At 45.4% G+C, this 22,956-nt stretch overlaps 1 protein-coding gene across 3 annotated transcripts in view; it reads left to right on the top strand.

Annotated features, from left to right (window-relative positions):
• The window catches only part of COL15A1 (collagen type XV alpha 1 chain), a 127,395-nt gene that overhangs the window by 79,766 nt on the left and 24,673 nt on the right, over window positions 1-22,956 (top strand). For all 3 annotated transcript variants that reach the window (XR_014212796.1, XM_082194712.1, XM_082194713.1), the window contains exons 17-27: window positions 14-82; window positions 2,926-2,970; window positions 3,933-3,977; window positions 8,594-8,656; window positions 9,718-9,753; window positions 10,435-10,518; window positions 13,234-13,296; window positions 15,243-15,278; window positions 17,721-17,783; window positions 18,347-18,424; window positions 18,597-18,632. Coding sequence is in view for 2 of the 3 variants with exons in the window: in XM_082194712.1 (XP_082050838.1) it covers window positions 14-82; window positions 2,926-2,970; window positions 3,933-3,977; window positions 8,594-8,656; window positions 9,718-9,753; window positions 10,435-10,518; window positions 13,234-13,296; window positions 15,243-15,278; window positions 17,721-17,783; window positions 18,347-18,424; window positions 18,597-18,632 (618 nt within the window). In the remaining variant the exon portion in view is untranslated. The remainder of the gene's footprint in view (window positions 1-13; window positions 83-2,925; window positions 2,971-3,932; window positions 3,978-8,593; window positions 8,657-9,717; window positions 9,754-10,434; window positions 10,519-13,233; window positions 13,297-15,242; window positions 15,279-17,720; window positions 17,784-18,346; window positions 18,425-18,596; window positions 18,633-22,956) is intronic.

Genomic DNA, 22,956 nt, shown 5'->3' with positions numbered 1-22,956 from the left:
ATGAACACATTAGGATATGGAGGGCTCAGGCATCGTTGGTTTGTCACGTGAACCTGCAACCTCAAGACCAAGTGGGCGAAATGTAAGTAAGCCACAGTTCTAAATCCTTGTGGCCGTAATCTCTCAGGATAGCTCATTTTATTTACCGTAATCAGCTATTTGTGTTTTCCCGTTACTGATTAAGATTGCTTCCAAATGTAGGCTTTCTGTCGCAGTCAAATCTGATTTTTCTACATGTGTGGCTGACACATGAGCTTCCCCATGTTCTGCTTTCTTTGGTCATTAGTTGCTGTTCCACCATGTGCAGGAGTGGTCTGCAAATGGGTCCCTCAATTAGTGTGGCCCCCTCTGCAGGGCATGCACATGTGTATTTCTGTACCTTTGTGTGTGCAGTAAAAAAATAACCGGAAGTGCACAAGATCAAATATTACCAGCATTCAGTTGTGATGCTTCACAAGGGATGAAATAGAAGCTCGTGCTTTGGTAAGCAAATCCATTTCTGTTTGTTTGCTTTAATACTGAGGTTTTGCAAAAGAGCAATACATTATTTAACTATATTACCATGCTGCTTGATTTGCTGAGGGTGGGTGGCAGCATCCCCTCCCTCCTTAGTAGTGCCCTATAGGTCCCCATAACCATTAACATCGCAACCAGGCATTATCCCCTACCTTAAAAATACACAGCATCAATGGAAGACCCAAAATTAGGATAGCAGTCTCGTGCAGAACCTCCATATTACTATTATTTTAAAAGTCCAATGTATGTGCTGCGTTTACAGTCTCCAAGGCAATCCCCCACAGCTTCAGTGTGGAGACCTTACAAAAATAACTTCTCTAAATCGGGTTGCTGGAAATTCCAGCATTTATTCAGCATGCAGCACGTGGAAGAAATATTCATCTTTTATCTTGTATTGGGGGCTGCAGGAAACAAAGTGGCTAGACTGTGCTCAGGAGAAGAGCAAATAGAAGTTGGAGTGTGGCGACAGAGACCTCCCACCTAAACATCACCACACATGTGACAAACCACCCACTGAAGGGGAAGAAGATGTGCTAACAATCATCCACATCAGTGGTGATTGGAAAGTACAATGGGTTGTTTTGACCAGGGGGCGGCAATGTTTTTGTGGTTTGGGCCGTGAACCGGCCCTGCAGACAGTGCGGTGGGACGGAGTGTGTGCACGCACACGCACAAACACTATTTCCAGCGCAGAGGATGCACGTGCAGCTTCCCATTGGCTGCAGGAGCTTCCTGCAGCCAATGGGAAGCCAGCCAGCATTGCGGAAGGCGGTCTCCACTCTGCTCTGTGCTGATTTGATATGATAGCCATGTTCAAAAATATAAAAGGATGTCACATAGAGGAGGGAGAAAGGTTGTTTTCTGCTGCTCCAGAGAAGCGGACACGGAGCAATGGATCCAAACTACAAGAAAGAAGATTCCACCTAAACATTAGGAAGAACTTCCTGACAGTAAGAGCTGTTTGACAGTGGAATTTGCTGCCAAGGAGTGTGGTGGAGTCTCCTACTTTGGAGGTCTTTAAGCAGAGGCTTGACATCCATATGTCAGGAGTGCTCTGATGGTGTTTCCTGCTTGGCAGGGGGTTGGACTCGATGGCCCTTGTGGTCTCTTCCAACTCTATGATTCTATGATTTAGTGCAGCGCACGGGAGTCAACCGAGCAGGCAGGGGAGGAGGGTCCATGGGCCGGTTAATGGGCCTTGGGTTGCCAACCCCTTGTTTTGATTTTTCAGTAAGGGAAGAGCCAGATTAAATCTAAAATTGAGTGAGGGAAAGGATTGGTTGGCACTTTAATACGAACAGCATTGTGTAGACCCTATGAAAAACCTGTGTGCCTGAGCAGTACCAGTTTCACAATAGACTTCTGTCTGAAAGCACCCAAAATGTTTTACCATGTAGTCATAGCTGCATCCTGTGTTTATGTAGTTCCAAGAGAAAACCACCATGCAGTGGCTTGGGGCTTCCTTGGGCACACAGGAGAGAGTACAGTCACTGGGAAAGCAGGGTGGGGCGAAAGGAAAGGATTAGGCAAACGTTCTAGACCAGAATTAGGAATGACATCACTCTCCCCCAGACTCATGCAAATTGTTAGAGTTTTTCTCATGCAAGCCCATTCAAGTGACTCAGCTCAGTATTTTCAAGCCACAGTGCTGAAAAGAAGATTGCATGTTTTGAGGAGGGTTTAATTAAAACCTGCTGTTATGGGAAGAGCTGTCTTGTTACTGTTGGTGCTACTCTGCTGCTTATTCCCTCAGCCGGAAAGGAAGCAATCCAATGAGATATTCTTGATCCAAGTTTTGGATCATGTTGTGTAAAAGGCTGCACTGTTTCTGAAGCCAGTTCTTATTCCTCCCTGCCCAACCCCACAAGTTGTTTCAGCAGGGACAGGAAGGCTTAACTTCCCTCAATCTCCCAAGGTGACCATTGAGAGAGGAATTTGAGATCGGTGACAGCACACCGTAGAGACAAAGGCAGAGCACTACAGCTTTCAGTATTTGGCTCAATAATTGCTTCTGTTGTGACCGTTTGTTCTCTGGTCCCAATATATACACTTTGTATTAGTTATGAAGGACACAACATTTCCTTTTTAAAATCCACACAGGAAGGTGTCCAGTTGTATGAATTTTAAGGGGGAATGCTATGGTGTGTAATGTCCAGTTTTGCCCTAAAGAGGCACAATTCAAAATGACATTTGACATATTAGTGGATAAGAAGGACTAGCAGGGAAGATCTGCACACAAGATGCTTATTATTGATTCTCTGCTACTTGGTCCAGTTGGGATTAATATTTGTGCACTTATACACAAATAAATTGGTTATTATTGCTTCTTTTAGGCAAGCTTTTTCAAAATCTGTAGCACACAATGGTGTACAAATTTAATAAATAAAGCAGTACTATATTTTGTTACAGGGTCCAGCCGGGGAGATCGGTCTGCAAGGACCAATGGGGCCAAAGGTAATCAGCGCAGCACACAATAAAAAAACTGGAGCGTTTGTGTACTTGTTATAGCAAGAATTCAGTTTGCCATGTTAGCAGTACTCCCAACTAATTTGTGATTTCATTATTTGATCAGCTACAATATTCCCCTTACCTGTATTTTCAATCTTCAGATGAACAGCATTTGTGCTTATGTAGTGAAAATGGCACCACCCAAGCACAACACAGGGAGGTATCAGCTGGGCTGGGGAAATCCAAGGTATCCACCCACAAGTACCGGTACTTTGTGGGGAGGGGGGGGGGGAAGGTATGTGTGGAAAAAGCCCAAAACAGAAGGAGGAAACTGTTCTTTTGATCATTTGGCCTTGCTGGCAGCATGTGGTGGAAGGAGCAAGATGCTAAAGGTATGACCAGGTGGAAGATGGGAGACTGAAGCAGAAAGGGCCATGGAAGATGAGGGAGAGAAAAGGGGAAGAAAGGAGAGGAAAGCTGGAGGAAGGCTGGGAGGAGTTTAGTCAACAGCATTTCCCTCTTAAAATCCACACAGGAAGGTCACCAGTTGTTCTATCTTTCCTACAGACAAACAGCAAATCTGCATATTTTGATTATAGCATAACTTCTTGTTATGACTATGTTTATGTCAAATGCCAGTGGAGTTAATAATGATTATGTTTTCAAGACTAATCTCTTAGACCAAAGGTTTCCTTAAAGTTAGACTTTATGTACAAACAACTTTACTTGTCTGATATCTTCATGCATCCATTCTTCCTATAGAAGGGAAATGTCAGTGAAATCAATGTATTTCTGAGATTTTGCTAATACTGTAACTGCAAATGCACTGTGATGCCACAAATAATTTTTAGGCTAAAGTAAGAAGGATCATGGATTAATTATACCTTTCAAAGTATACAAGGAAGCTGCTTGTTTAAAAAATTATTTTAGTTCTCCTTTTTTTAAATGACTATTTTGTTTTGTTTTAGGGAGAAAAAGGTGACAATGGACTGCCAGGTACACCTGGCTTAAAGGTGAGACATTAACTAAACATGATTTATAAACTGACTTCATAGAAAAAAATGCAAATACTTTGTATCTAACACAAATTAAAGATTTAGCTGAAGTGACCACATACTTTAGAATTTCCAAGTATCCCAGTATAGAGCTTGCTCTTGTGTTTTAATGTCAGGCATGCTGATCTAACCTTCTGTCTGAAGATGTATATATTTTGGCACGGAGCGGGTGGCGCTGTGGCCACTGAGCCTCTTGGGCTTGCCGATCAGAAGGTTGGGGGTTCAAATCCCTGCAATGGGGTGAGCTCTGTCCCATCTTCTGTCAACCTAGCAGTTCGAAAGCACCCCAGTGCAAGTAGATAAATAGGTACCACTGTGGCAGGAAGGTAAACAGCTTTTCCGTGCACTCTGGCTTCTGTCATGGTGTCCTGTTGCGCCGGAAGCAGTTTAGTCCTGCTGGCCACATGACTCAGAAAGCTGTCTGTGGACAAATGCCAGTTCCCTTGGCCTGAAGCAAGATGAGCACCACACCCCACAGTCGCCTTTGACTGGACTTAACCATCCAGGGGTCCTTTACCTTTACCTATGTATTTTGGCATGTGAGAAATGCCAAGAAAATGTCTTGCTTTCTCCCTGGTAGATACACCCGGAAGCTAATCAGTAGTCCCATTTCCAGATTTGTGCATTGGACTGAGGCAAAGACATTCTTTTCTCACATTATAAAATATGCATCTTCATGTACAACATACATTTAGGTGCATGTATGGAATTGCAATGAGATGAGGCGAAGTAAAGTAAGTAGACCAGAGATTTTTAATTTTTTGAGTCCACGGCTTCCTTGACCAACTACATTCTTTCTGCGTCACTTCTATGGGGCTGAGGAGCCCAGTAATGTCACCCTTTGCCTGCAGAGCTGGCAGCCTCTCACCCTTTTTCGAACGCCCTCCCTTGTGGAGTGTTCCCTCGGCCTCTCTCCTCTCCCCTCTCCTTGGGAGTCCGCTGGGCAGCCGCAACTGCCACCCCTGGTCTCTGATCTGCTCCCCCTGCCCTAAAGAGAGGTACCTCCTCACACAGGGGCCTGGGAAACAACCCCTGAGCAGTCCCAGAGGCACCATTCCGGGTTGCTGCAAAAGAGCTGGGCAAGCCTTCGGGAGGCAGAGATGCAAGAGGGAATCAGAGAAGGGGGGGGGGAGGAAAGAAGGACGAAGGCCAGTGTTGCTTGCGGCACCCTTGATCATCATTCAAGGCACCCCAGGGTGCCACAGCCCACTGGTTGAAAACCACTGAAGTAGACTAATTTTGGCCAAAGAAGCAATGAAGAAGTTCCAAAGGTGCTTGGCTAGTTTCTAACTAGATGGGTTGTGAAATATACTCAGAGTTGCAAAGTGATTTCATGCTCTTTATTCAGCTCATAGTGGTGAGGAGGAATGAATGAAAGTCCCCTCACGGTATCTGCTTTATATACATTATTTACACAATGGGCTGCACATGATTGGCTAATTCCGGAATTCTACTGTAAGCCAATCAGGTTGTGGATTCACTTATATCTGGAGCATGATTGGGTGGTTCCTGCCAACCAATCATACTGCTGCATTGTTCTTGGACCAGTCAGACTGCTGCATTCTGAATCCTATTGTTCTAGGACCAATCAGACTGCTGCACTTTGGATCCTATTCAACTCAGTACATAACAGGTTGCCACACCAAGAAAGCAGCAGAAGAGGCTGTTCCGCCCCATAGGCATGGAGCCATCTATTGCTCATTGGCTGTAGGGATATCTTGTGGTCCAATGAGATGTTGGTTCCATGTCTTGCCCTTTCTCCTGACAATGGCTGGCAGTTGGGGGGGGGTGTATCCTGGCCCTGCAAGGAGGCCTGAGAGTGGCTGGACTTATCAGGGCCATCGCTGCTACTCAGTGAGCATTTCTCACCTGGCCTTGGCTTTTAGTACTTTAAAAATATTGATGATGATGATGATATTCAACTCCCATGCCACCACTACCTTTTTTAGTGGTATACACAGGCATGGGGCCAGGCAAATCTCTACATTTCCTCTCTATACATTTAATACCATTGAGCCCACCGGATTTCCTTGGCTAGAAGTGAACTAATTTTTTTCGTTTCCTAGAAGTATTCTCAGCTGATTTACTGGAGCCATGCCAGTATAAACATGAAACATGGTGCCACAGTGAATCACTTAATTATTGAAAGGTTCTATCATGAAACAGTTTTTGCTTACTGTAATTTAGAAAACAACAGAATGTGGAGACTTGCTCCATGAATTCCATCTGTTGAACATATTTTGAATCTGTGAAACGCAATACCAGTCAACCTTTAAAAGCATTTTGCCTAGAATGTTGTCAACATAATCATGAATCAGTCTGGTATCAGCCAAGGAAAGCAGCTTTGAAACCTGTGGTGGTCCAGCTATTTGTGTTTAATAATAATAATAATTATTTATTTATTTATTTATAGCCCACCCATCTGGCTGGGCTTCCCCAGCCACTCTGGGCAGCTTCCAACAAAATATTAAAATACAATAGTGCATCAAACATTAACAGCTTCCCTAAACAGGGCTGCCTTCAGATGTCTTCTAAAAGTCTGGTAGTTGTTTTTCTCTTTGACATCTGCTGGAAGGGCGTTCCACAGGGAGGGCGCCACTACCGAGAAGGCCCTCTACCTGGTTCCCTATAACTTGGCTTCTCTCAGCAAGGGAACCGCCAGAAGGCCCTCGGAGCTGGACCTCAGTGTCCGGGCAAAACGATGGAGGTGGAGATGCTCCTTCAGGTATACTGGACTGAGGCCGTTTAGGGCTTTAAAGGTCTGCACCAACATTTTTAATTGTGTTCGGAAACGTACTGGGAGCCAATGTAGGTCTTTCAAGACCGGTGTTATATGGTCTCAGCAGCGACTCCCAGTCACCAGTCTAGCTGCCACATTCTGGATTAGTTGTAATTTCTGAGTCACCTTCAAAGGTAGCCCCACGTGGAGCACATTGCAGTAGTCCAAGCGGGAGATAACTAGAGCATGCGCCACTCTGGTGAGACAGTCCGCAGGCAGGTAGGGTCTCAGCCTGTGTACCAGATGGAGCTGGTAAACAGCTGCCCTGGACACAGAATTGACCTGTGCCTCCATGGACAGCTGCGAGTCCAAAATGACTCCCAGGCTGCGCACCTGGTCCTTCAGGGGCACAGTTATTTCATTCAGGACCAGGGAATCCTCCACACCTGCCTGCCTCCTGTCCCCCCAAAACAGTACTTCTGTTTTGTCAGAATTCAACCTCAATCTGTTAGCCGCCTTCCATCCTCCAACCGGAAGATGGAATACACCAGAACTGAGCAATTCTAGGCCCAGTTGCAGAGGCTAGGCAGCCCAGTTTCTACTGAGAAAATCTCTATAAATCTTCTTCAGAAACACAGGAGCAAATTTTGGTGAAGCCATTTGCAGGCCTGTCTCCCACCTCTACCATGGCACCACTGCCAGTCCCACTGGGGCTTTGCACCATGCCACCGCCACAGTGCTATTGTCCTCACCGTTGCCACTGTGCCCTTGCCATGGTGGCAGTTGCAGTGTTGGAGCCAGCAGCAACATGGACATAATGGTCAGGGGGAGGGAGGGGGGCCAGGATCTGTGAAGAAGTGGCATCATGCTGGTGGCATCGGGGCATTTTGCCTATATTGGCAAAACATCTCAGGCCAGCCCTGGGTTGTCCTCTTAAGTGATACTATGGGACTCCAGCTTTGGGATGCTTCCATCTTCAAACTAGAGGATATGACCTGTAGGAAGCAGCTTAAATAGAGACTTCATGAATGACATTGGCCTTGCATGGGCAATAGCAGATTGTTATTTCTTGCTATGTTTGCTGAAGGCTCAGACTACTTATATTTGTAGTTTAGCACACTATTATTTGTCTTGCTTTGGTTGTTTGCTATTTGTTCAATGTCTCACCTGGGCTGAATTTGACAGGGACGCGGGTGACGCTGTGGTCTACACCACTGATCCTCTTCAGCTTGCCAATCGGAAGGTCGGCAGTTTGAATTCCCGTGACGGGGTGAGCTCCTGTCGCTCCATCCCAGCTCCTGCCAACCTAGCAGTTCAAAAACACACCAGTGCAAGTAGATAAATAGCTACTGCTGTGGCAGGAAGGTAAACGGCGTTTCTATGCACTATGGCATTCATCATAGTGTCCTGTCGAGCCATAAGTGGTTTAGTCATGCTGGTCACATGAGACTTGGAAAGCTGTCTGTGGACAAATGCCGGCTCCCTCGGCCTGAAGCGAGATGAGCGCTACAACCCATAGTTGCCTTTGACTGCACTTAACAGTCCAGGGGTCCTTTACCTTTTTACCTGAATGAAGCTTTTGAAAACCATACTATGTATAATCAGTAGACAGACCATGGCCGCTGAGATGCCAGGACTCTTTCTGGGGGGGCCTCTTTGAGATGAGTGCCCCTTTATGTCTGTCTGGCTTTGTTACTTGGAGGGCCATCCCTGTGTTACTTTTTCTTTCCCTGCGATCTTTACATTTGTAGTAAGCCTTTGGGGGCATTGGAATGAATTCTCTGGATCGTGGCCTCAGTTAAAAGCAGCTGATGAATCTGTGAAGTGAATGTGGGATATTTTTGTGTCCCGTTAGGGAGAGCAAGGCCCAGAAGGAAGGCCAGGATTTCCTGGTGTTGCTGGAAGACCTGGAGACACAGTGAGTAGGCTATGGACCTCCTTCTCTGTGCATCGCTTGAAATTGTAGCCTGAGATGTGCAGAGGCTTCGTTTCAGGTTTAGGTGCGGGAGCCGGACAAATAAATTTCAATAGGCAGCAAACAACATTGAAGGCAAGATCCCAAGACCCACTGGTGGGTGTATATTAAGATTAAATTTCATATTTATATGCTCCCACATTCTACCAGCCCTTCTTAAAGGTCAAAGCACATGGTACACGGTAACCTGTAATTTTATATTTTTCAAGTGTTTGCAGTTATTTTGTTTTTTGTTTTATATCTCATAATGACAACAATGTTAATCTGCGCGTAGCAGATACCTGCTTTTTTCCTCAGAGAAGGAGATTTGGGCCCTTGGCCAGAATGACTAGGCCTCCTTAACAGCTGTCGCTCAACAAGAAAAGCCATTGAGTTGGCCTGTGATCTAGATGCCCCTGAAGCAGAGCCATTTGTGGTCTGAAGCTCAGAAGGTTGGGGGGTTGCCACTGAATTCTACCCGTGGGGAAATGGGATCAGTTTACCCACGAGATCCCCCTGCCCCACATGTGCCCACTCAACTGCTTCTGTTGACTGAACTGGTGTCACATAATACCTGTTTTGCATTTGTAAGTCCTTGATCTTTTAATGTGGCGGCATCTCCACTTTGGAACTCTCAGCCTCTTGATAGAGGCCTTCACCGTACCCTTTTCGACACCGGCTAAAAACATTCCTGTTTAGACAAGCCTATCTAGTTGCTTAGAAAGTGGAAGTAATTTTAATCTGTTTAGTATTTTAAGTTTTGTACGCTTTAAAGTAGGGTTATGCATTTTTCTAGATTTTACTGTTTGTCTTTTGTAAACTGCTTTGAGTTTTGTTTTGTTTTTAAATCAAGCGGTGTATACATTTTATTAAATAAATAAATCAATTCTGACCTTTTGTCTATTGTTTTGTCCATTGTTTCTCTCATGGATAGCCGTGTTTCAATATATACAATCTATATTATTAGCGACAGTGTTACCATCTTCCTTTCATGCAATTAATGCTGGCTCTTAAATTAAATGCAGGGGTCAAAAGGTGATAAGGGTGACCCAGGACCCAAGGTAAGAAGTGGCATTTATTTTAATTTAATTCAATATCCACTTGGACCTCAGTGATGCATCCATCATCTTTTTACAAGGGCTGAAGCTGCTACATGCAGGTCCCGCTATCCACCCGCTTGTTATCTGCAGATACACTTATCCAAATGCAAAGAATTTTGCCCAAACCTTAATAATAATTAATAATAATAAATACCCTGCCCATCTGGCTCTGTTTCCCCAGCCCACTCTGGGCACATATGTGTGGGTGATTCAGATATCCAGACAGCTGGAGTTTGCCCACTTCCTTCTTTGTTTGTGCTTTGCTAGCTGGCTGCAGCTATTTTTCAGGCAAAAACCAAATGGGGGGGGGGGGATGGAGAAAAGTGATGGGCCAATCAGGGAGAAGGAGAGATTGGACACACCAGTTTTGCTTTGTCTTTCTTCTGTTGGTTGGCTCTGGGCATTTTAGGAAGAAAACATGGTGGGAGAAAGATAACGGATTAGAAATGTTCCCATAGGAAATAATGGAAATCACCAGCTTGTTATGCGAACGCTCACCTGACAAACAATTTTCTGAGAATGCATTGAGTTCGGAAAACGGAACGTGTGCGTCTATAAATCAGAAGATTAACATTGTTTGGTTTTGTCTCATTACCCAAGGTCGTTCCCTGCGCTCCTAACCTCCATATTCTCTTGCAATAGGGTGAACCAGGACAAGATGGTGTCAGTGTTGTGGGGCCACCTGGGCCACCCGGACCACCTGGTCCCATCATAGCCATTCCCAGGGTAGGTATCTTATTGCTATTCTGCAGCACCATTATAACCGCCTTTTGTGCATTTGCCTAGTGCTGCTGCTAATGTCTGCCACTTGTGGAGATTTGGAGGTGAGGCCTTCACAAAAATCTTGAAATCATTCCAGAAATTCTGACATTCTTTGCCACATCTGTTCCATACCAGGCAATGGAGTACATTGATATGTAAAAAGAGAGAGGGAGTGGGATGTGAGAGCCTAGGCTCTGCTTCACTGTAATCACAGCTAGACTTCGTAGCAGGGGTGAACCGTGCTGTTTGACCGCCTGAGGCAAAGCAGAAAGATCCCAACCTGGACGCACTTTCTTGCTGTCCCCACCAAACCCCATGGGTCCCATGGCTGCAGCTTCCGGATCAGCCCGATCTTGAGAGCCCTGCAAGATTGTGTAAGACCTTCAGAAATGTCCCGGCTCTGTTCCAGCACTGGGTTGCCAGATGTTGTTGTTGGACTACAGCTCCCATTATCCTCAGCCATCATGGCCAGCCCAGCAGAAGTTGGGGAGGCTGCCGTACTGGCTTGACTCAAAAAGATTCGGTTTACTTATGAGTGAGCTAAAGAACAAGACTCAAGTCGCACAACAGAGGAAGCTTACCCTAATTGTTTGTGGGGTTTAAGGACTCGTATACCTTCTCCATAGGCACATACCTCTATTTGGACATTCAGTAGCCCTGTGAAGAACAAAAGCACCTTTCCAAAAAGCACGATCTCTCCCAGTTAGTTGCTGCTCGGTTGTCATTGACCGGCCAGGCTTTCTAGTTTCTTGAAGAAGCTAATATCTGTGAGGGAAGGAAATGTTTTAACTGTAAAAAAAAGCAGCAGCTCCAGACTGTAATGGCAGCCCTCAGATCACCTCATAATCCTCTAAGTAAGCAAAACTGCACCCCCAAATTAGAAACAACAAGAACACTGTTTTTTAGTTACCTTCTGTTCTGCTACATAATCTAAAATACAGTACAGAACAAACTACTTCTTCAAGCTTTCCTGCCCAAGCATTCTGGAAAGCATGTTTGTTACCAATATATGCAGAAATAAAGATGTCTAACATTTGACTGAACTATGTTTCAATTCTCCAGTGAGCCCATGTGAGCTAGTTTGAAACCTGAAAGTTTTTTGAAACTACCCATGGGAATTTGTTCTTATATGAAATGCAAATTACTTCAACATCTAGAGATGAAGTCAGATATTGAGAGTTTATATTCCACTGAGGCATAGAAGTAGAGGGAAACCAAGCAATAACATATAATAATATGGTTTTATTGGTATGTTTTATTATTTTATAAGTAAGACACCTAGAGAAATTACTTTGGGACATCTCATAAATATTATAAATAATACAAAGCCAAATCTCTTGACTTCACCGGTGACTGTTATGCTCGATGCAGAGAATGTGGCGTGTTGCCTTGGCAGCAAATACTGTATAAGCAAAACCATGTCGCTTTTTCATTGCCGTAATGGAGTTTCAAGTGGGCCTTTCTCTGATGAAATTAACCAATATTGATGGAAAATTACCCTGCCATATTGCATGTTCCAGTCCTTCATCTCGCACACAGATTCCCCTATTACTGTGGTTAATGCTAATGAAGCAGGTTTCAAAACACAAAATGAACAGCGAGGCGTATTTGGTAAATCCTGTAGATGTTTGCACCAGAAAGGGAAGCGGGTAGAGGAACTTATGAACAATGGTTAAAGAGCTTTAGGAGCATTCTCTCTGCACCAGCCCATGATGTTACTTCACTTTTCAAGCAGTGGTGTCCAAACATTTTTCAAAGAGGGCCAGATTTGATGAAGTGAAGGGCTGTGAGGGCCGACCAAGCAAAGTTGATGGGATTGAAGTTGTTGAGCTTTTTTATGATGATAGGATCAGTTGAAAGGATTGAAGTTGCTGATTTTGCCCCATAGAAATAAACTGCCACTGGGGCTGGATTAGGCCCCCCAAACAGACTTTGGACATGCCTGCTTTATAGTTAAGACAAATTCCATTTTGCTAAATGCAGCATTTGGAAAGGAGATGTGTGGGTGAAAAAAGCACAATGAACACACCAGAGAGCCTTGGTCAAACGTGTCTCCCTGGTAGGTGCTTATTGCGTATTTTTAAATGCACCTTCGCTCCTTCCATTATGGTGGTTGCATGTAGTGGATAGCAGGAAGCAATCTTTACTCTTGTGATGGATCAGAGTTCTAATGGCCAATTCCCCCTTTTTTAATGAGGGATCCCCATTAGGGATTATGACAGGCTGCCAGCACACAGGAGGTTTTGGGGGTTTTTATGCCACACCCATGTCTGTCCAGCTCCTTGGGGAGTTTCTTCAGCACAGCTCTAGTAAAAAAAGAGAGTGACATCATATTATAGGGGTTTAGCAATATAAGCAGAAGTAGCAGGCCTTGCAGTGGCTTCCTCTGTCTGACTATCTAGTGCAAATCTCCAAAGTCCCCCCCCCTTCCTTATTCTCCTGTGTCTGACACTTCTTGCTGGAGTGCAATAAAATAAATAATGCTTGAAAAAGAGGGGTATAAAAACAGTGTATGCTTTTGATGACCTGCTTACCTTTCTCCATCTTAGATAAAATTAGTAGAACATTTCATTTTTCTCCAATATTTCTAGAAATTAGTGGATGTTCTATTAATGTTTGGCATTTTGCCTGCATCTCTCTCTCTCTCTCTCTCTCTCTCTCTCTCTCTCTCTCTTTCAGTCACTAAATGCTTCAGATGAAAGTTTTAACATTACGAGAATCAAAGGACTTGTTGGGCCTCCAGTGAGTATGTTCTATTCTGTTTTACTAGGTAAAACAATGCCTTGGTTTAAGTAAACTCCTAAAGCATTTTTCTCTGATTCTCACATAGAAATATGCTTCTTCTACCAACCTCTTTGGACTTCACTGTGTTATATGACAACAGCCCTGAGTACAGATCTTGATCCATCCAATATAACAGAATATAATCATAGTAATCTCCAGTATGTTTCTAGCTGAACATGTAGAATATAATACTATATAATGATGATGATGTTGTTGGTGATGATGATTGGGGATGGTTTAATCTCTATAATCAACTGCAAAAACAAAACATTAACCTGGAATAGGAAAACTGTTCCCAGTTTGGGGCTGTTGCAAGGAACTGAGCTGGTGTGCTTGCAACAGATAGCACCCCTGCTTGATCTCACCCTGCTTTTGAGGAATCCGTCAGAGCCTGCATAAGCATTGACAGGCCGGATGCTCACTGCATCCATCTCTCCTGCGGGGAAGGGATTGGGACTCACATCTCAGTTTCTGCTGCATCCCACCCCGTAACTCTATTCAGGTGAGAGGCATAAACAATGTGATAAGCATCATTTTTCCAAAGGGGATGTTAAGATGTTAGGTCCCACCCCCATGTAAGAGATGGATGCTCTGATTTTCAGTGCTGATTTACTTGCTACCACCTCTTTTACTGACCTGGCAAAGTTTGTTGAGCATGGGAATGGGGAGGTGGAAGCAGATGCATGCCGTGTTTCACATGCACTTGTGTCCGCACACACAAAATATCACTCTTTTTAGCAAGTTTATAAAGCAGGAGTGGGCACATGGGCCTGATCTGGACTACCAAACCTTCCCCAGCGGCTTACCAAGCCTTGACCTGATGGGTGGTTTTCATCACCATCCTGCCACTGGACAGGACAGATAGGCTTAAAGCTCTCTGTTCAACCCAGCACCACAATGGAGATTAAAAACACCTTGTGCCACTCAGGGAGGTGGCGATCTCCCCAGATCAGCTGAGTGCACGTCTATGTATATGTTTGCACAGTAGTAAAGCGATAGTTCTGGAGAGGAAAACCAACTTCCCTTTTTCGATAATGCCTGCAGGAGCTAAAAGAAGCATCTTCTTAAAGAGGGACATTTGTTTTTGTGTATGAGGGAAGACAAAATGTCACTTCAAAGGTGTTGCTGTCCACCTGGAGTTTATGGGATGGACTTAGCTGAACTTCCGTCCCACTGAAATCAATGGGAAAAGTTAGTCATTCCTCAAGCTAAGTCCCACTGATTTCACCAGCAATGACGTGCAACCAACTTCAGAGTACAAATAATTTGTATATCGCTACTTAGAAGTAACTCTCACTGATTTAAATGAGGCTTTCTCCCCAGGTAAGTGTGTAATAGTACTGGAGCCTCATTCTGGATCTAACCATATATATTTACAAGTATTAAAGAATTTACTTTGTATCTGCTCTCACTTTTTAAAATCAGGAAAAGGATTTTGATTTATTTTACACATCAACTAAGCATTGCAGGCCTGTATGATATGTTTCTATCACATGGAGAAGTATTTCCACACAACTTACAGTTCCCACAAATCAAAATAATGAATGCAAACTTGCTGGTTTTGATACAGTTTCCTGCTGAGCAAGATGACTTCCAGTTATGACTGCGTGACTGCGTGAATAGCAAAATGTAAAATATCGCAAAGACTTTTTAGCAACTATAGTAACACCTGCAAACCAATATATTAAGTCTGCCATGTTTCCTAAAGGATGTGTGTCCAAAAATATTTTTCAAGTAATTAACAGTGACTGTTAGCTTCTGAAACTAAAGCCTTGGATTCTGCTACTCAGACAGAAAGTTGTCCAATGTTTTAAATGCAGTTCAAAATGAAATGGCATCCACAAACAGCAGGGATCCTAATCACAGTGAAACATCTTCACCTGTTTTGTCATTGCATTTTACAGGGTCCAGACGGTAAGCCTGGCCTGCCAGGATTTCCTGTAAGTACCATATACCCAGTTTCTGAAATAGTAAACATGTAATGTAATTGCTATTAATGTTTTAGCACTTGTCATGGTGCACAAAGCACACCATGCCCAACAAACTCTAAGGTCCTAAGAAGAAAATGAGAAAATGGAGCGTGTCCAGAGGAGGGCAACCAAAATGGTCAAAGGCCTGGAAACGATGCCTTATGAGGAACGGCTAAGGGAGCTGGGCATGTTTAGCCTGGAGAAGAGGAGGTTAAGGGGTGATATGATAGCCATGTTCCAATATATAAAAGGATGTCACATAGAGGAGGGAGAAAGGTTGTTTTCTGCTGCTCCAGAGAAGCGGACACAGAGCAATGTATCCAAACTACAAGAAAGAAGATTCCACCTAAACATTAGGAAGAACTTCCTGACAGTAAGAGCTGTTCGACAGTGGAATTTGCTGCCAAGGAGTGTGGTGGAGTCTCCTGCTTTGGAGGTCTTTAAGCAGAGGCTTGACAACCAGATGTCAGGAGTGCTCTGATGGTGTTTCCTGCTTGGCAGGGGGTTGGACTCGATGGCCCTTGTGGTCTCTTCCAACTCTATGATTCTATGATTCTATGAAAATGAGAAAATAACATAAATCTGAGTAATTATCTGAGACATTATACTGCAGGATTCCAGTGGCGGCTTTGAGAATAAGTTTCAATTCTGACCAAGTGATACTGCTTTGATTCTTCTATATGATGACTTCAGCAAGTTCCAGTCAGATGCTTGAAGTCATCAGATAAGAGCATTTCACATAAATCATAGGGGAAATGAAACTAGGATGGTGTCTATTGCCATCATGCTCCTTTTGTAACATTTCCAGATTAAGTATTGAGCTCCCTTCAGGCCTTCTGCTCCATAGATGTAGCAAACGTGGCTGAGGGATGGGGACCATGTTGCAACCCCCAGGCCCCAACATGAACACACCTGCCGGCCACAGGTGGATGAGCACTTGTCAACCGTGTGAAGAAGGCCTCCCCACATGAAGTTGCACAGACAAGTGGAAACCTTGGCCAGGCAGGTCCACCACTCACACAGATGAAACCTCCTTGTGTACAGCTATGCACACACAGCCCTCCTTCACTTACTGAAGGTGTCCCCGGCTGCTGGCCTGGCCAGTGGGTATGTTGGCTCCAGCGGGACATGTATTTGTTGCTAAGAGAAGGCCTGATCCAACGAGGCAGAACTAGGGTAGTCCCCTAAATGTTCCCCTGGTGCCTCCTTCCCAAAACCTGGGAATCTTCTGCCTGACTTATGGAGGGAGTCAAGATGCTCACACATGCAATTTCAGGGTGTGATGTCCTCACAAGCTGACACCTCTGGGCCTACCTGTTTCTGTTAGCCTATTTGGTCTTTATGTAGGCTGATTCATAATTTGTGTGGGAGTTATGTAACTGTTCCCACATCACTTTTGAATGAGTGGATCACATGCCCTGGAGGCAGGGAACACTGATGTAAAAAGCTCATGCTGCTCCCCCTCCATGATCACATCCCTCAAATATCCCCAAAGCAGAGTGGAATTTCCCCGCTCTTGGTAATGATGTCCCAAACACACGATGCATAAAATCAGGGCTGGGAGCAGAGAGATATAGGCAAGCCCCACTCGAAACCTCTCAGGCTTTGCTCTTCAGACTTTTCTGAATACACTGGGAATCAGGATTCCGAATCACAGGGAGAGTTTCTGGGTATGCTCATTCACACACATTTAAACCCATTCCAGGCTTCCATGCTAATTGCAGACAGGTATGAAGAGCAGCCCACACTCCTGGGGATGCTTGGGACAGGGCTGGAGTGAATACCTGGAGCCTTCCCCTGATTTTCTGTGTCGTGGTCAGTGGGATGCCTGACCACAGCTAGAGCTACCTGTAAAAAGGACACTGGTAGAGGAGGGAAAGGGGCTGAAATAGTATGGGCAGTGATGAGGGCAGGGGCAACAACTTGCTCCCACCTCCCCCATTCTGCACTTTAAATCACCCCCCTCCCATGGACATCCACAGGAATTTTTCTAGGGGAAGGGTAAAGTAAATATTACAAACATACCTACTATTTCTGGTAGACCTTGTGAATGATGATGACACTTGGGTAGATGTAGCCTCTGAGAAACCTGCACTCCAGGTCTACCCCTCCCTTGATTCCCATTGGATAGGCTGGCTGACTGTCCCTCTGTGGGTGGACACAGCATCCAGACCCACATTCCACCCACTGCTGATGCCCTCAGTTCCTTCCCTCTCCCAGTCTCAGCAGATGCCCATGTCCCCTCCCCAGCCATGACCATGGCTCTGTAGAGATTTGTCAGCAGACCCAGTTTTGCATACAGGTCTGCTGTTGTCCTAAAAACAATCAGATTTTAATCATATTTGGCAACATGCGGAAGTTACCTAATCATAATAGGCCTGTTTATAGAAAGTCTACTTTGATTTTTTCTAGGGCCCCAGGGGACCAAAAGGAGACATTGGACTTCCTGGTTCACCAGGAGAGAAAGGAAAGCAGGTAAAAAGGAAAGCAGGCAAGAGACCAGTTTAGAAATGTGAGGTGGTTACCAGCATGTTTGGGAACTGTTAGGGATGATTTCCTCTTGTATATTCAAAGGTGAGCTCAAGACATCTTGGCAACCTGAGACCTCAAGAATTTGGTTTGCAGGGTTTGTCATATTTCCTTTAAATGTGGTGGAGATGAAGCTTCCCTTTACAAAACGGTAATCCAATAAGCAATTTCTTCTGGGAAGTTGAAAAAAGGTGGAACCACACAATTGTAATTCGGGGCTATGGATCTAGCAGCACATTCCAGGATCCAAGGATAACAATGGGGCGTTGTGAATTGTTCCCTTGTTAGTTTTCAACTTTTCCACATCTGGGACCCATATCTGTGGACTGATCCCTGTACATCAAACCATTGGTTTGTTTCTCATTTGGAAGAGGCTATTTGAAGCCAGATTCATGTCAGCTCTTGGTATAAGTGAATAAAGCAGCAAAATCATCTGATAGATTTATGTACGCCAGATAAATGTAAACATCAAACCTTGGAGGAAAAATGAAATAATGTGATTTTTGTAGGGTGAAAAGGGTGAGCCAGGAGCCATCTTTGCTTCAGCTGAATCATTAACAGAAGTGATAAGAAGACCAGGAGAGAAGGTAACCTTGTTGGCTTGTTTTTTGCATGCTTCTGCTCTCTCTGTCCCATAGAAGAGAATGTGTGCTCTTAAAGGAACTGCCCTGAGACCTGTGGGTATAGGATGGCTAATAATAATAATAATAATAATAATAATAATAATAATAATGGCTAATAGAACCCTTTTTCTCATAGGGTGAACCTGGAGTAACAGGACCAGTTGGACCAATGGTAAGCTTATTAATTTTTTTAAATCAGTTCATGCACCTTTTGCTATTGGAGAGAGGGAGAAATATTTCAAAGTGACGGTAGAAAAGTGAAGAAAGGAATGAACTATGTGGAAGGAATTATAATGGTAAAAAGCAAAGTTCTATTAGAAACCTAGATCCATTAAAAATACATTTGTACATATGTGAAAACATACCATTCTTCTGAAACCAGCCTGTTTTTTGTCAGCACTTTAGTGCAAATTTCAACTAATAAACATATTTTTCCATGCAATCTTCCCCAATATACAAATTTGGCAAAGAAATTTCCCCGCTTGTAGTGCATTCTTTCACCAAATGTCACACATTTATACACCCTTTATGCATTTTTGTACACACAAATTTGCTGGAGAACTGCATTCCAAAATTCTATCAGTAATAATAATAATTTATTATTTATACCCCTCCCATCTGGCTGGGTTTCCCCAGCCTGTCTGGGCAGCTTCCAACAAAATATTAAAATACAAGAGATGGTTATGTCTCCATTAGTGGCACCGATTCGGCTTCAAAGTGACAAGCAACAGCCAGTTACACTGCTGTCAACAAAAAGAACACTAGGTCATTGGCCTCAATCCCATGGTTTTTGTCCAGGGATAATGGGGCTAAGGACAGGACAGGCTTCCATTTCTGGCCCATGATGGAAGAGATGGTGTCAAAAATCTTTTCCCAGAATTTTTGTGATATGCTCTACATCCCCAGTCTTCCTGTGAGAGCTCCCTGAAAGTAGAGCATGAGACATAGGATCCCTATGATAAGATGACTCTTCACGTGCATGAGCGCAGAGTGCTCACAACAGTACACTGGTGGGTGCTCTTCTTACTGTAGTTATAACTTGAAAAACCTTGTTCGGTCATGTTCGTTGTTTGCAACGTTAATGAAAATAATACAAATGGTTCTTTTTTGAAAAGGACAGATTTCAAAGGATGATTGTGTTTCAGTTCACATATTGAGTCAGAAAGTGCAAATGTGGTAGGCTGACTTTTAAAAGTGTCAGGGAACTGACATCAGAGGGAAAGGAGGTGATAGGGCTCCCAGAGACTGGGAGAGACTCAACAGCCAAAGCAGGGACCAGCAGGGGGAGCGCGGGGTCTCTGGAGGAGGATCTCAGGGATACTGAGAGAGATGCAGCAGCGCAGGCAGGAAGCAGGGGGGAGAAAGGGGTGAGAGACACGTCCAGTGAAAATAGTGGGGAGGTGTCAGAAGCAATTGCAGGGAGACCCATGCTTCGTCGGAAGCTGTCACGTCGTGAGTCCAGGAGACGTGTTTCCGTTAAGGAACTTCTTTGTTGGAGGCGTTTCCGCAAACAGCCACTGTCGGACTCTAACAGTGACTAGAGCAGACATGTCTGAGGAGCTCTGTCACACACAGAGGTTTGTGGGGCCGCACAAACTCTGAAGGGGCACCATTTTAAGCACAAGCAGCTAATCATCCCCTGATAGCAGTCCGACAGTCTCTGTACGCTGCCTGTGCAGGAGAAAGCATCATGAGCGACCCAGCCGGAGCCGGAGGAGCAGGGGGAGGAGCTGATCCAAGCTTGGAAGAAAGATGCCGAGCATTGGAGGTCCAACTGGCGCTGCAGACGGCGAGGCTCGAGGAGAGGAGGGCTCAAGATGCAGACAAGAAGGGGAGAACCACTCAGTTCCCCAGAAAGGTACCAGGATTGGTGCAGAAGTTTGGGGGGGACCCCAAGGATTACCATGCCTTTAGGACTGAAATGCAATATGCCCTGAATGTCCAGTTTGATGAGTTCCCTGATGAGGAATCTCGAGTTGCTTTTGTAATTGGGCATCTTGAGAAGGGCGCGCGAGACTGGGTTCGACCCCTGATGGCAACGCACAACGATATCCTAAAGGACACTATGAAATTTTTTCGTGCAATGGATATCATGTTTTCCAGCGACATTGAGGAAGGGTTGGTGCGCAGACAGTTAATGGCTTGCAAGCAGGGAAGCAGATCTGTCCGTGAGTACTGGACTGAATTTACCATGCTGATTCACAGATTGGGGTGGGATTTATCGGCAGCACCCATTCAGATGCTATTTGAAGAAGGTCTTTCTTCAGCTGTGAAAGACGAGCTGGCCAGGAGCCCCAGGGCGGTGTCTATGGATCAGCTGACCAAATCTGCGCTGACCATTGGAGCGCGCCAGGAGGCAAGAGCCTTGGAGAGGCGGGAAGGGAGAGGGGAACGTTGGAAGGAGTTACGCATTCCAGACATTCCTGAGCCAGCTTTCCCGCCGGCAGAGCCGATGGAAATCGGAACAGCCCGCGCGCGCGCAGTTTCAAAGCCCAGTGAGGGGGCGAAGAAGGAGGGAAAGGGAGCCCGGAAATGCTATCTCTGCCAACAGCCAGGCCACTTTGCCAGAGTCTGCCCCCAGAGGAAGGAATGGCAAGGAATGGTGGGGGCTGTTGAGGGGGAAGAGCAGGGAGAAACGGAGCAGGTAAAAGCCAACGCCTGGTTGCCATCAGGGCACTGCAGCCAGGCCAAAGAGCAGTGAAAGTGCCCCTTCCCCAAGTGCCAGTGCCAGAAGCTCCTCGACCGGCTCTAGTGATTGAAGTGTCGCTAGAGCTGCAAAATGGACACCCCCTAAAAATAAAGGCACTGTTGGACTCAGGCAGCTCCTGCAATTTTATGAGCAAGGAGTTTGCTGCTGAACACCAGATACAGACTATCCCTTTAAGCAACCCCCTGCAGGTGACCACGATCGATGGCAGGGAACTGTTGGGAGGAGGAGTCAGCTTGCAGACCATCCCAATGATAATGAGGGTGGCAAGGCACACAGAACTGATAGCGTTTAATGTGGCCACCTTGGGAGGTGCTCCCATTATTTTGGGAATGAGCTGGCTAGCCCTACATGATCCGCTGGTGGGCTGGCATCAAAGAGTGGTTTCCTTCGGTTCCGCACATTGCTTAGAACACTGCAGGGGGGAAAAGGGGTCAGCAGGGGCCCAAGCCACCCTGGCATGGACTGAAGTAGTGGAGAAGGGGAAGGTGCCACCACAGTATGCTGATCTCAGCGACGTGTTCAGCGAGAAGGAAGCTGACCAACTACCTCCGCATAGACCCTTTGATTGCCAGATCAATTTACTCCCTGGAGCACAGCTTCCTGTAGGCAAGTTGTATGCCATGTCAGACAGGGAAATGCAGGAGTTGCGAGCGTTCATTGACAAGAACCTGAAGAGGGGCTTCATCAGAGAGTCCAAGGCAGCGGGGGGTAGCCCAGTGTTTTTTGTGGACAAAAAAAACACGGACAAGCCGAGGCTGGTATGTGACTTTCGGGCCCTAAATGCAGTGACAGAGCCGGCGGCTTTTCCTATGCCCAGGATTGATGATATTTTGACCAGGGTGCGGAAGGGAAAGATTTTTACAAAGCTGGACCTAAGGGGGGCGTACAACCTGATACGTATAAGGAAAGGGGATGAATGGAAGACCACCATGTTCACCCCTTTGGGGGCATTTGAATACTTAGTTATGCCTTTTGGATTACAAACAGGCTCCGCGTGTTTTCAAGCTTTCATGAACCACGTACTGGGGCCTTTGCTCTACAAGAATTGCGTGGCCTTCTTAGATGACGTGTTGGTGTATTCGGAGAATGAGGAGCAACATGTGAGAGACGTCAGAGAAGTGTTGAGCAGGCTGCAAGCCAACAGACTGTGGGTGAAACTGGAGAAGTGTCAGTTTCATACCAAGGAGGTGGAATTCCTGGGGTACCGCTTGTCAGATAAGGGGTTGGCCATGGACCCCGGCAAGGTTCAAGCGGTGCTGGAATGGAAAACACCCAAGACCAAGAAGGATGTGCAGAGGTTCCTAGGGTTTGGAAACTTTTATCGTAAGTTCATCCGCAACTTCGCCCACCTGACGGCGCCCATCACGGACTGTCTCAGCAGCAAAAAGAAGTTTGTTTGGACGGGGGAGGCGGAGCGAGCGTTTGAGGAACTGAAAAGGGCCTTCGCCTCTGACGAACAACTTCTACATGTGGATTTACAAAAAAAGCTGAGGGTCGAAACAGACGCGTCGGACAGAGCCATAGGGGCGGTGCTTCTTCTGCAGCCGGGGAAGGAGGGGTCTGAGTGGCGACCGTGTGCCTTCTTTTCGCGGAAGCTGAACAAGTCTGAGAGGAACTACACGGTGTACGACCGGGAACTTCTTGCAATTTATGAGGCCTTCCGGAGATGGAGGCACCTACTAATTGGTGCACAACAGAAGGTGCAAGTGTGCACGGACCATAAGAATCTAGAGTATTGGAGAACTGCGCGAGTGCTCAACCAACGGCAGTTGAGATGGGCCCAGGA

Source organism: Podarcis vaucheri (genome assembly GCF_965113315.1).
Source record: "Podarcis vaucheri genome assembly, chromosome: 13".
Classification (NCBI taxonomy): Eukaryota; Metazoa; Chordata; class Lepidosauria; order Squamata; family Lacertidae; genus Podarcis; species Podarcis vaucheri.
The sequence above is the reverse complement of the archived record's forward strand: the minus strand, read 5'-3'. Positions and strand labels throughout refer to the sequence as shown.